Source organism: Oncorhynchus kisutch, linkage group LG17 (genome assembly GCF_002021735.2).
Source record: "Oncorhynchus kisutch isolate 150728-3 linkage group LG17, Okis_V2, whole genome shotgun sequence".
Taxonomy (NCBI): domain Eukaryota; kingdom Metazoa; phylum Chordata; class Actinopteri; order Salmoniformes; family Salmonidae; genus Oncorhynchus; species Oncorhynchus kisutch.
In genome coordinates, this window is record NC_034190.2 from 70,129,279 (window position 1) to 70,143,290 (window position 14,012).

At 45.7% G+C, this 14,012-nt stretch overlaps 1 protein-coding gene across 1 annotated transcript in view; it reads left to right on the forward strand.

Moving 5' to 3' along the window:
* The window catches only part of LOC109907047 (plexin-A2-like), a 414,465-nt gene that overhangs the window by 54,523 nt on the left and 345,930 nt on the right, over positions 1-14,012 (forward strand). The window contains 1 exon segment of the mRNA XM_031793327.1: positions 6,396-7,758. Coding sequence (XP_031649187.1) covers positions 6,532-7,758 — 1,227 coding nt within the window. The 5' untranslated portion in view covers positions 6,396-6,531.

A 14,012-nucleotide genomic window follows, 5' to 3' on the forward strand; every position in this document is an offset into this window, starting at 1 on the left:
GAAGCAGCATGGCTGGTGCAGGCATGGTGCAGGAAGGAAGGTAGGAGAAATGGTATGAGGGGTTCCTGTCCCTGGCTTATAGCCTAGGCCCACTATTTTATGGCCATGCTCATATAGTATAGTGCTCCTGGGACACCTCAGAGCAGCCCACGCACCTCCTTCAGCCCAGCCCACACTAGCACACGCCAGTCTCCCTAATAGCTAACAGGCTTCCAGGCCCCAGTGGCCCCTAGGAACTCACTGTTTATGGGCTGAGGGATCAATACTCTCCCCGGGAGTGTATATTAAAGTCTGGATTGGCTGAGTAGCTTATCAGTTGATCACAGATGGAGGCGGGGGGGGGGGGGGGGGTGCGACACAGGATGACAATGAACAGGTTCTGACAGCCATGGGCTTGGGGGAGGGGTGTGTGTAAAATGACCAGACATAGTGGAGAGGGACTGTAAATCTCCACTGTACTGTATATCAGACACACCCGGAACACCAATTCAGACATATGCAAATTATAAATTCAAAGAAGCAGCTGATTATTCCAGCCACATCTCTCTCTCACCCATGGCTTGATTCTCTCTGATGTCCTCTCCTCTCTTCCTGCTGACAAATGCAAATGTGTAGCGTAACGAACGATGTAGGCTTGTGTTTGACATGTTTTACCCCCCTAGCGTCCCCACCGACCCACACACGGTCCACAGCTACTCCATTCAGCTTCACACTAATTACTCTTGTAGTAGCGCAACGTCTGATCATCCTTGATTTTGCGAGCCTACTTCTACACCTGCTACTTCTACTGCTGCTACTTCTACAGCTGCTACTTCTACTGCTGCTACTTCTACACCTGCTACTGCTGCTACTGCTACTTCTACAGCTGCTGCTACTGCTACTTCTACACCTTCTACTGCTGCTACTGCTACTTCTACTACTGCTGCTACTGCTACTTCTACAGCTGCTACTGCTGCTACTGCTACTTCTACAGCTGCTACTTCTACTACTGCTACTGCTACTTCTACACCTTCTACTGCTGCTACTGCTACTTCTACTACTGCTGCTACTGCTACTTCTACAGCTGCTACTGCTGCTACTTCTGCTACTGCTACTACTGCTACTTCTACAGCTGCTACTGCTGCTACTGGTACTTCTACAGCTGCTACTGCTGCTACTGCTGCTACTGCTACTTCTACTACAGCTACTGCTGCTACTGCTACTGCTACAGCTGCTACTGCTGCTACTTCTGCTACTGCTGCTACTGCTACTTCTACTACTGCTACTGCTGCTACTGCTACTTCTACAGCTGCTACGTCTACTACTGCTACTGCTACTTTTACACCTTCTACTGCTGCTACTGCTACTTCTACTACTGCTGCTACTGCTACTTCTACAGCTGCTACTGCTGCTACTTCTGCTACTGCTACTGCTGCTACTGCTACTTCTACAGCTGCTACTGCTGCTACTGGTACTTCTACAGCTCCTACTGCTGCTACTGCTTCTACTTCAGCTACTGCTGCTGCTACTGCTGCTACTGCTTCTACTTATGCTGCTACTGCTACTTCTTCTACTTCTGCTAATGCTGTTACTTCTGCTACTGCTGCTGCTACTTTTCCTACTGCTGCTACTTCTGCTACTTCTGCTACTGCTGATAATGTTGCTACTGCTGCTACTTCAGCTACTGCTGCTTCTCCTGCTGCTACTTATGCTGCTACTGCTACTTCTTCTACTTCAGCTACTGCTGCAACTACTACTGCTACTGCTGCTACTTCTGCTACTGCTACTGATGCTTCTACTTCAGCTACTGCTGCTACTGCTTCTACTTATGCTGCTACTGCTACTTCTTCTACTTCTGCTACTGCTGTTACTTCTGCTACTGCTGCTGCTACTTTTCCTACTGCTGCTACTTCTGCTACTTCTGCTACTGCTGATAATGTTGCTACTGCTGCTACTTCAGCTACTGCTGCTTCTCCTGCTGCTACTTATGCTGCTACTGCTACTTCTTCTACTTCAGCTACTGCTGCAACTACTACTGCTACTGCTGCTACTTCTGCTACTGCTACTGCTACTGATGCTGCTACTTCTGCTACTACTGCTGCTACTGCTGCTGCTACTTCTGCTACTGCTGCTGCTACTGCTGCTGCTACTTCTGCTACTGCTGCTACTTCTGCTGCTGCTACTTCTGCTACTGCTGCTGCTACTGCTACTGCTGCTGCTACTGCTGCTACTTCTGCTACTGCTGCTACTTCTGCTTCTGCTGCTGCTACTTTTCCTACTGCTGCTACTGCTGCTACTTCAGCTACTGCTGCTGCTACTGCTGCTACTTATGCTGCTACTGCTACTTCTTCTACTTCAGCTACTGCTGCTGCTACTGCTGCTACTGCTTCTACTTATGCTGCTACTGCTACTTCTTCTACTTCTGCTACTGCTGCTGCTACTGCTGCTACTTCTGCTACTGCTGCTTCTTCTGCTGCTGCTACTGCTGCTGCTACTGCTGCTGCTACTTTTCCTACTGCTGCTACTTCTGCTACTTCTGCTACTGCTGATAATGTTGCTACTGCTGCTACTTCAGCTACTGCTGCTGCTACTGTTGCTACTTATGCTGCTACTGCTACTTCTTCTACTTCAGCTACTGCTGCTTCTACTTCTGCTACTGCTTCTACTTATGCTGCTACTTCTACTTCTTCTACTTCAGCTACTGCTGCTGCTGCTACTTATGCTGCTACTGCTACTTCTTCTACTTCAGCTACTGCTGCTGCTACTGGTTCTACCTCTGCTGCTACTTCTTCTGCCTCTGCTACTGCTGCTGCTACTGCTACTTCTTCTGCCTCTGCTACTTATGCTGCTAGTACTGCTATTTTCGCTTCTGCTGCTGCTGCTGCTGCTACTGCTACTTCTTCTACTTCAGCTACTGCTGCTGCTACTGCTGCTACTTATGCTGCTACTGCTACTTCTTCTACTTCAGCTACTGCTGCTGCTACTGCTGCTACTGGTTCTACCTCTGCTGCTACTGCTACTTCTTCTGCCTCTGCTACTTATGCTGCTACTACTGCTATTTTCACTTCTGCTGCTGCTGCTGCTGCTGCTGCCATTGTTTCCACTTGTTAGTCCCTCACTGCATGGTGTTGTTCGGTTCTGATGGAATAATACTGATAAAAGAGGTGAAAGCACACAGCAGTGTGCTGGTTGTGGTATTAAAGAGAGGGAGAGGAGTGTGAGCTGTGCATGTCTAATGGTGTCCTGATTCATTTAGGAATGAATGTTCTGGGGCCAATAATGAATCCCTGCAGGACGTGATGGTGTCAGCGGGAGAATAAAGGATTAAAACAGGAGTAACATTGTGGAAGAATAATAATTAATAGATTCTGATCCTGGTAAAACAGTCAGAGGCCTTAAAGGAGAATTTAGCTTTTTTACAACCAAGTTTAAATTGTTGATGTAAATGGCATGTTGTGGAAGGGTCCAGATACTTTTCTTTGTGATTTTTCTTTTTTTGAGAAACTTGACCCAACCAGCGATTCACTTCGGCATCCCTGTTGTGCAGTACTGGGGCTCTGAAAAACATGAACAACGGCTCCATAAAAACCCAAATATGTCCTTTTTAAAACTAAAAAGCTCTCAAAGTTATATTAAATGTTGTTGCGGCTCGAGTGATACCTTCCTGTCCATTCTAGCAGCAGTCTACACAGAGAATGGAACCGTGAGATACACGAAGCAGCCTGATTTGTAGATGAACTTTGGAATTACACAATTTCATGTGTACAACATCTAAGGACATGGACATTGCAAAAAAAGTGTCTGGACCCTTCTAAAACATGACATTTACATAAAAATATATATCTTTGATTGTAAAAAGCTCAATTATAATTTTAAAGAGCAGAGAGGAGGTAGGGACTGAGCAAGGTAGGGAGAGAGAGAGAGAGGGACAGGGAAGGGGTAGAGAAAGGCAGAGAGGGGGATAGAGAGAGAGACCCTCCTTGGTCTGTCACCAACCAAGGAGGGCCTACAGCAGCACCTAGATATTCTGCACAGATTCTGCCAAACCTATAATGGTGTTCCAAAAAAGGTCCAGTTGCCAGGACCACAAACACAAATTCCATCTGGACACCGTTGCCCTAAACATCAGCACCACAGGTAACTTCCACAAGCTGTGAACGATCTGAGAGACATGGCAAGAAGGGCATTCTATGCCATCAAAAGGAACATAAAATTCAACATACCAATTAGGATCTGGCTAAAAATACTTGAATCAGTTATAGAACCCAATGCCCTTTATGGTTGTGAGGTCTGGGGTCCACTCAGCAACCAATAATTCACAAAATGGGACAAACACCAAATTGAGACTCTGCATGCATAATTCTGCAAAATTATCCTCTGTGTACAACGTAGAACACCAAATAATGCATGCAGAGCAGGATTAGGCAGATACCCGCTAATTATCAAAATCCAGAAAAGAGACGTTCAATTCTACAACCACCTAAAAGGAAGTGATTCTCAACCCTTCCATAACAAAGCCATTGCCTACAGAGAGATGAACCTGGAGAAGAGTCCCCTAAGCAAGCTGGTCCTGGGGCTCTGTTCGCAAACACAAACACACCCTACAGAGCCCCAGGACAGCCGCACAATTAGACCCACCAAATCATGAGAAAACAAAAAGATAATTACTGAAAAAAACAGAGCCAACTAGAATGCTATTTGGTCCTAAACAGAGAGTACACAGTGGCAGAATACCTGACCACTATGACTGACCCTAAACAGAGAGTACACAGTGGCAGAATACCTGACCACTGTGACTGACCCTAAACAGAGAGTACACAGTGGCAGAATACCTGACCACTGTGACTGACCCTAAACAGAGAGTACACAGTGGCAGAATACCTGACCACTGTGACTGACCCTAAACAGAGAGTACACAGTGGCAGAATACCTGACCACTATGACTGACCCTAAACAGAGAGTACACAGTGGCAGAATACCTGACCACTATGACTGACCCTAAACAGAGAGTACACAGTGGCAGAATACCTGACCACTATGACTGACCCAAACCTAAGGAAAGCTTTGACTATGCACAGACTCAGTGAGCATAGCCTTGCTATTGAGAAAGGCTGCTGTAGTCAGACCTGGCTCTCAAGAGAAGACAGGCTATGTGCTCACTGCCCACAAAATGAGACAGAACCCTTGAAGAGCAGAGAGGGATGAAGGTAGGGAAGGAGGGGTGCAAGCAGTGGTTCTGGCTCACAATTGGTTCTCACTTTGTTCCAGTAATAAGATCCAGAACTCCCCTCTACCATGGACCAGATAATTAACTCCTAGGGAAAAACTGTGAAGAGGGACTTTCTCTCTCTCCCCTCTGTGAGTCTCTCTAAATAAACATTTTCAATTTAAATTTAGAGGGCTTTATTGGCATGGGAAATGTGTTTACATGTCCAAAGCAAGTCGAATAGACAATAAACAAAAGGGAAGGGAAATAAACCATTAGAAATTAACTCTAAACATTGCACTCATAAAAGTTTTAAAAGAATATAGACATTCTCTCTCTCGCTCTGTCTCTCTCTCTTGATGTATAACATGAAGGAGGGGCCAGATTGCAAAGCATCGTTACATAAATAGCAGACTTTCCTTAATGGATGTTTTCACATTTAGACTGGAAAAATAAGGAGCACGGATAGGGAAGGGTGCCAGCCGACCGGAGGGGGTTAGAGGGGTGTAACTGAAATGACATGGCAATGCTAATGCCTCCTAAGGACAAATAATATGAGCCCCAACATATTTATTAATCATTACTTTGGTTTTTAGCTGTGCTTTACCCTTGTAAGTCTTTCTCTAGCTGGTATATTTTGGACCGTAATATCTCTGTTTAAATGTCTGTTTAAATAGCCTCTTACTTTTAAATATTTGTTTTACCCATGGCATCTAGAATTAGTCGTTGTAGAATTAAATAAGTGGCTCTATTGATTATAGACCACTAGCCTGAAGGGTGCTTCTCATAGCAGCGCATGGGGAGGGGAGATCTGTGAAATGTGGCACCCAGGGCAGTCCATTGGTTTGTGTTGTTCTTAGAAACCCAGTGTCTCTAAGGCCCCTCTGAGGCAGGCAGCATAACTATGACTCAGGTCATTCTAATTTCCGTTACCCGTAACCTGTCCTATTAGACCTATCCCATCCAGCAACTCCTCTGGAATGTGGCGATAAAGGTTTTTCCTGCCATTGTCTTCTGTCAGCTTCCATTCCACTGTTCCCTAACTCATTGTCGCCTTGGTGAGGGTGAACTCCTCCCCTTCTCAAGCAGCAGTTACTGGATAAACAGACTTTTCCATTAGCTTTTATCTGCCTCCCCTTTGACTGAGTGTGAGTCACAATGTGCTAACTCTCGTTTATTCACCCCCTCTCTCTTTCTGTCTTTCTTTCAGAAACATGTGAAGACCCTGGTAAAGATACAAGCGCGAACCTTTGAGAAGACAAAGTGGAAGGTAGCCTAGCTTCCTTCCCTCACATTCCTCCTCCTGTTTACTCTGCTGTTGCCTTGCTGCAAGCGTCCCTAGAGTTATGGAGGGCCGGCGGTCGCGGCGGGTAACACGACGCAGCAGCAGGACTTCCCCAGCGGGCCCTAGAGGGGGCGCTGTGCTGGCCATGCTGGGCCTGTGGCTGTTAGCTGTCGCTGTCACCGTGTGCCAAGGCCAGATCACCTTCACCAGCTTCCACCCGGAGCGCCGGGAGTGGGCCTTCAACCACCTGACGGTCCACCAGACAACGGGGGCGCTCTACATCGGAGCGGTCAACCGCGTCTACAAGCTCTCTGGTAACCTGACCCTCATGGTGTCCCACGACACAGGCCCTGAGGACGACAACAAGGCATGCTACCCGCCCCTCATCGTCCAGCCCTGCTCTGAACCCCTGACCTCCACTAACAACGTCAACAAACTGCTTCTCATAGACTACAGTCAGAATCGTCTGCTGGCCTGCGGTAGTCTCTACCAGGGAGTCTGCAAGCTCCTGCGTCTGGATGATCTCTTCATCCTAGTGGAGCCGTCCCATAAGAAAGAGCACTACCTCTCCAGCGTCAACCAGACAGGAACTATGTACGGGGTCATCGTGCCCTCCTCCAAGGGCCAGGATGGGACTCTCTTCATCGGGACGGCCGTAGATGGTAAACAGGACTACTTCCCCACCATCTCCAGTCGTCAGCTCCCCCGCGACCCAGAGTCCTCGGCCATGCTAGACTACGAGCTTCACACAGACTTTGTCTCGTCTCTGATAAAGATCCCGTCAGACACGCTGGCGCTGGTGTCCCACTTCGACATCTACTACGTGTATGGCTTCGCCAGTGGCTCCTTCGTCTACTTCCTGACCGTTCAGCCCGAGACGCCGGAGAACAGCATGTCATCAGGGGGATCCTCCAACGACCTCTTCTACACCTCGCGCATCGTCCGCCTCTGCAAGGACGACCACAAGTTCCACTCGTACGTCTCCTTACCCGTGGGCTGCGTGAGGAACGGTGTGGAGTATCGTCTCCTGCAGGCCGCCTACCTGGCCAAGCCGGGCCGTGTGCTGGCCGCCTCGCTCAACATCAGCGCCACGGACGACGTGCTCTTCACCGTATTCTCCAAGGGCCAGAAGCAGTACCACCGGCCACCAGATGACTCGGCGCTCTGCGTGTTCACCATCAAGGACATGAACGCCCGTATCAAGGAGCGCCTGCAGTCCTGCTACCAGGGTGAGGGCAACCTGGAGCTCAACTGGCTGCTGGGAAAAGACGTGCAGTGCACTAAAGCGGTGAGTTACAGAGGACACACAAACACACACACACGCACACACACATACACACACTGGCCTTGACAGAATAAAAGGCCCAGACAAAGGTTCCAGAACTACAGAGGAACATACTGTGCATACTTCACAGTTCTCTCTCTGTAATCATACCCCAATGTCCATTATGGCTCACTAGTGTCATGGTCTATAGTTACCATTTCTACAGAGAACAATGACAGTGCAACCTTTTACATTCTCAACAAATGTTCAAAAGCTAGACTCATCTTACACAAACCTGACATCATTATTCCGTTTTGTTGTCCATCCACACCCCTGTTTTCACTAACAAAAAGGTTATGTGAAGCAGGCAGCTCTCTTCCACAGAGAGTTCACATCAGCCTCAGTTGGATGTATAAAGCCAGAGGAATGCTCTCAGCTCAGCTCTAATAACCTGGGTAACAGTCTGTTTGTGCTGACATTCCACTCCTTCCCACTCCATGTTTGGCATATGACACGGAGTACAAGGAGTGGAATGTCAGCTCTAATGTTTCCTCTAGACATTAATCAACAGGGCAGCAACCACAGCTCATCAATGACCCTAGAAACCACAGGGTTGAGTCTGAGACTGAGAGGAACTATGGTGAATGCACACACTCATAATAGTAACACACAGCAATCAAGATAACTACCTTTGACTGCTCTACAGATGTAGGATCTTAGTTTGCACGATACTTTGGCTGCAATGCACGACATTTACAACTTAGTGTATTTGAGGTTTAAAAAGGCTTCTGAAGTTTGTAATTTCCACAAATGTTTGACATTTCAGACTTGCTTTTCCCTTTCGAAAAATGTATCAACCCCTACAAAAATGTATCAACCCCTACAAAAATGTATCAACCCCTACAAAAATGTATCAACCCCTACAAAAATGTATCAACCCCTACAAAAATGTATCAACCCCTACAAAAATGTATCAACCCCTACAAAAATGTATCAACCCCTACAAAAATGTATCAACCCCTACAAAAATGTATCAACCCCTACAAAAATGTATCAACCCCTACAAAAATGTATCAACCCCTACAAAAATGTAATTTTATTATAATCCACATAATAATTCACATTTCCTGTTGCTGCAAGATTATTTTCCTGCTGTAGCAAACTGTCTGAAATTAAGATTCTACATCTGTACTTTGCAGGGGTACAACACTTTCTGTTATCAAATCATTCTCACACTACATGTAATTAGGCCTAATTGTTTTGCAGCTCCAATAGGGGGGAGCAGAACATGAACATTTAAGACTCTGAATGACAGAGAAAATGTTCACAAATTAAGGTGGGGATTTATTTTCCTTGGCAACCATCAAAGTGATAATATTCTCCTCTAGATAATATTCTCCTCTAGCGCAATCCAAATAAACACTCTGCCCTCGTAGATGGGGGAGGGAGGGGGGGGAACAAATGAGAGCGAGAGAAAGAAAGAGGGCAGGTGAGCTCAGCTCATGGTAGTGTTACCAGCAGCTAGATCCCACACCCCCCTCTCTGAAACCATAAGCGTTCTGTAACACCAGGACATATATCTGCTGTAGCATCTTCTTAGCTTTCTTTATTTTAATTCAGTCCCATGAGGCATCTCTCCTGGCTGCTCCTTTATGGCTTTGTTCTTTTTGCTAATATGAATTAAAAGGGGAATGAAGTGCATAGTCTCTACGACATGTAAGGCATATGAGTGTGCAATGGGCTATAGGGTGGCATTGCCTTCAAGTGCAAGTTTTTTTTTAAATTGTGTGTGTGTCTGTGTGTGTGTCGTCTTTCTGTCTATGTACGTCTGTGTGTTGGTGCCTGTATATAGTGTATGTGGGGCCGGGGGGGGTTCAGGGTATGAATAGGATTATATATTTTTTACGTATTGATGATATACACGGCGAGATCAGAAGTGTGTGGTTGCCTTTGTGCTAGTCCCCCGGGCCACTCTATTGACTGCTTATATTAACATCACTAAATTCCCCATTAGTGCAATGTCAGAGGTGATTGTCAGGCGGAGGGAGACGTTATCTGGGGCCTGCGCTGTTTGGTTTCATTAGCAACAGAGAGAGACAGAGAGAGAGAGAAAACCCTTTATGGTTGTGAGGTCTGGGGTCTGCTCACCAACCAAGAATTCACTAAATGGGACAAACACTCTGTGTACAACGTAAAACACCAAATAATGCGTGCAGAGCAGAATTAGGCCGATACCTGCTAATTATCAAAATCCAGAAAAGAGCCGTTAAATTCTACAACCACCTAAAAGGAAGCGATTCCCAAACCTTCCATAACAAAGCCATATTTCTCAATTTTTCTGTCAGATTGCACAAAGAATTCAAAAACATTTTTTTAAATCAAATTTTGATAAACTCCCATATCTACTGGGTGAAATACGACTGTGTGCATCACAGCTGCAAGATTTGTGACCTGTTGCTACAAGAAAAGGGCAACCAGTGAAGAACACACACCATTGTAAATACAACCCATATTTATGCTTATTTATTTTCCCTTTTGTACTGTAATTATTTGCACGTCATTACAACACTGTATATAGATATAATATGACATTTGAAATGTCTTTATTCTTTAGGAACTTGTGTGAGTGTAATGTTTAATGTTCATTTTAGTTTATTTCACTTTTTTAATTCATTTAATTTGCTTTGGCAATGTTAACATATGTTTCGAATGCCAATAAAGCCCCCCCCCCCAATTGAGAGGGAGAGAGAGAGAGAGAGTGGGAAAGATGGAAAGAGCGAGAGGGAGAAAGAGAGGTGGTATGGAGGGATTCTCTTTAACCATGGAAGTAAGTTCAGATGTATGGCCTCTCTTTTAGTCCCCAGGAGAATCCCCCATCAGCCCCCAGTGGGACCATCATCACTACCCAGGCCCCCTACACCATTCTCTCCATTCTTCTTCAGCCCTCATTAGAATGTTCCTCAAGTACTCCCAGCCACATTCCATAGTACCCTCCCTTCTCTATTCTCTACTAGCCAAGGAAACACATGTCTAGCAGCTAGCCCAGCAGATAAGGAAATGTAGGAACGTAGAGACTCTTTCCTGCTGTCTGTTGAGGACTGGTCAATAAATCCAAAGTGTTTAATGGATTATGCACATAGACGTCCACAGATGAAGAACTCTGAAAGCCCGTCCACATTACACCCCAACAGCGGGACATGTCCTCTGGAATGCTAACCTTGACTGTGTTATCTTTCAATCTCCCTCAAGGAGAGTAAATGCTTTTGTATTCGAGGCAGAGGTTGTGACCAGCTGCTTTTCTAAAGAAGAAAAAGCAATCTTCTAAATGAACTAGTTCTGTATCACAAAATATACCCCTGTAAACATAGCTAAAGTGTATTGAAAATCCATTACATGGAGGTTAGACTTGGTCTGTACTGTCAGGAGGCACACAGTCACTCCAAACCCTGATGACTGCCTTCCTGTGTATGTAGAGGACCCACACTCTGATGGGTCTTTCTGCTAATTACTAGTAACTCAACCCTCCCCCAGAGCAGGAAGTCCCCCCCCCCCCCCCTGGGTGCACGTTTAGTTTTTTGCCCTAGCACTACATAGCTGATTCAAATAACCAACTCATCCAGCTTTGACTATTTGAATCAGCTGTGTAGTGCTAGGGCAAAAAACTAAATGTGCACCCAGGGGGGGCCCCAAGACCGAGGTTTGGGAAAACCTGCTCCAGAGCATTTGTGTTTAAAGAGGAGCCACTATTGATTGAGCCCTCTGTAGGTCTCCTGAGAGGGAACTGAACCCGTGTCCACATCCCTGTTACCTAGCGATGGCTACCCATAGCATTGTCATGGGAATGAGAGGTCAGGGGGTCGAGGGGGACCGTGTGAATGGCTAATCAGACACTTCACCTCAGTTCACCTCAGTATCAACATTTCCGATTCTGCTTTAGGAAGTGTCAATTATGTCAATTATAGGGAGTCTATGTAGCCTTCACTTTGCCATCAAAATTGTCATCAAAATGGTTTGAATTTGAGACATTATCTTGTATTTTTTAATATCACCATAAAAGTTGACAAGCCTGAACAATTCTGAATGGATATACCCCCCCCCCCTGTCCATTTTACCTGCTGTGATTGGTTCAATATGGATTAAAATGCCACCAGTCATTGGTGTATTGCATTTATGGACTCTGACAATGATAATCCATGTTGTTAGCATTAGATACATCCCACAGTGAAATCTACTGACTCCAGATCTCCATCTCCAACATTTATTGGTAGTAGAAACCATAAACAAGAAACCCTCAAAACCCATAGGAAAGTGCTTTTGGAAAACACGACCACATAAGATGCAAAGGGATTTAGGTTTCCAGCCAAGCCTACTAAGCATACATCATCTAAACAATTTAGAATCAGAACCAAATGCTCTGAATCCCGTACGCAGAGTCTAGACTACAGGAACCGATGCACATGACATTGGTTGGAGTCTGAGGGAGTAATTTTATTGATAAGTTATAGTGTCTGAGGTCTGTTTCTCAGGCTCTTTTATAGCTCCAACTATAGATCTCTCATCTGATTCAGACTGCTTCTCTCACAGATCCCCAGATAGGGCCTCTGCACGCTGAAACATAAACCAGCTCAAATCATTTTAGACATGTTATACCTTCACCGAGTAACAGACATAAATACTGCTAAACACCGGCATTTAGCTGCCTGTTTCCTGCTTAGCTTTCATATGACCGTGGAGTGGGCCCACTCTCTCCATCCATGCTCTTTTGAGAGCTGTGAAGAAAGGGAGATGATGTTTGTTCCACAAGGATATGGTGGCTGAGGGTGCGAGTCTACGAGGCTGAAGCTTTTATGCCCGACAGCATTATCTCTTTTCACTCCGCTCATGGCTTTACACTTTACGAGGCTTTACGAGTGTAGCGTGGTGTGCTGTTGTGTAGCATCGCGAGGGAGATAGGGTTACACCAAACCCTTAGACTTAACCCTAACCTTAACCCAAGCCTTAGACTTAACCCTAACCTTAACCCTAACCTTAGACTTAACCCTAACCTTAACCCAAGCCTTAGACTTAACCCTAACCTTAACCCAAGCCTTAGACTTAACCCTAACCTTAACCCAAGCCTTAGACTTAACCCTAACCTTAACCCAAGCCTTAGACTTAACCCTAACCTTAACCCAACCCTTAGACTTAACCCTAACCTTAACCCAAGCCTTAGACTTAACCCTAACCTTAACCCAACCCTTAGACTTAACCCTAACCTTAACCCAAGCCTTAGACTTAACCCTAACCTTAACCCAAGCCTTAGACTTAACCCTAACCTTAGACTTAACCCTAACCTTAGACTTAACCCTAACCTTAACCCAAGCGTTAGACTTAACCCTAACCTTAGACTTAACCCTAACCTTAGACTTAACCCTAACCTTAACCCAAGCCTTAGACTTAACCCTAACCTTAACCCAAGCCTTAGACTTAACCCTAACCTTAACCCAAGCCTTAGACTTAACCCTAACCTTAGACTTAACCCTAACCTTAGACTTAACCCTGACCTTAACCCAAGCCTTAGACTTAACCCTAACCTTAACCCTAACCTTAGACTTAACCCTAACCTTAACCCGACCCTTAACCCTAACTCTTAACCCTAACCTTAACCCAAGCCTTAGCCCTAACCTTAACCCTAACCTTAGACTTAACCCTAACCTTAACCCAAGCCTTAGCCCTAACCTTAACCCAAGCCTTAGCCCTAACCTTAACCCTAACCTTAGACTTAACCCTAGCCTTAACCCAACCCTTAACCCTAACTATTAACCCTAACCTTAACCCAAGCCTTAGCCCTAACCTTAACCCTAACCTTAGACTTAACCCTAGCCTTAACTCGACCCTTAACCCTAACTCTTAAACCTAACCTTAACCCAAGCTTTAACCCAAGCCTTAACCCTAACCCTAGCCTTAACCCTAGTCTTAACCCTAGCCTTAGCCTTAACCCTTAGCCCTTAACCCTAACCCTTAACCCTATCTCTTAACCCTAACCTTAACCCAAGCTTTAACCCAAGCCTTAACCCTAACCCTAGTCTTAACCCTAAGCCTTAACCCAAACCTTAACCCTATCCTTAACCCTAGCCTTAGCCTTAACCCCTTGCCTTAGCCATAGCCTTAACCCTAGCCTTGTCCTTAACCTTAACCCTAGCCTTATCCCTAACCTTAACCCTAGCCTTATCCCTAACCTTAACCCAAGCTTTAACCCAAGCCTTAACCCTAACCCAAGCCTTAACCCTAGCCTTAAC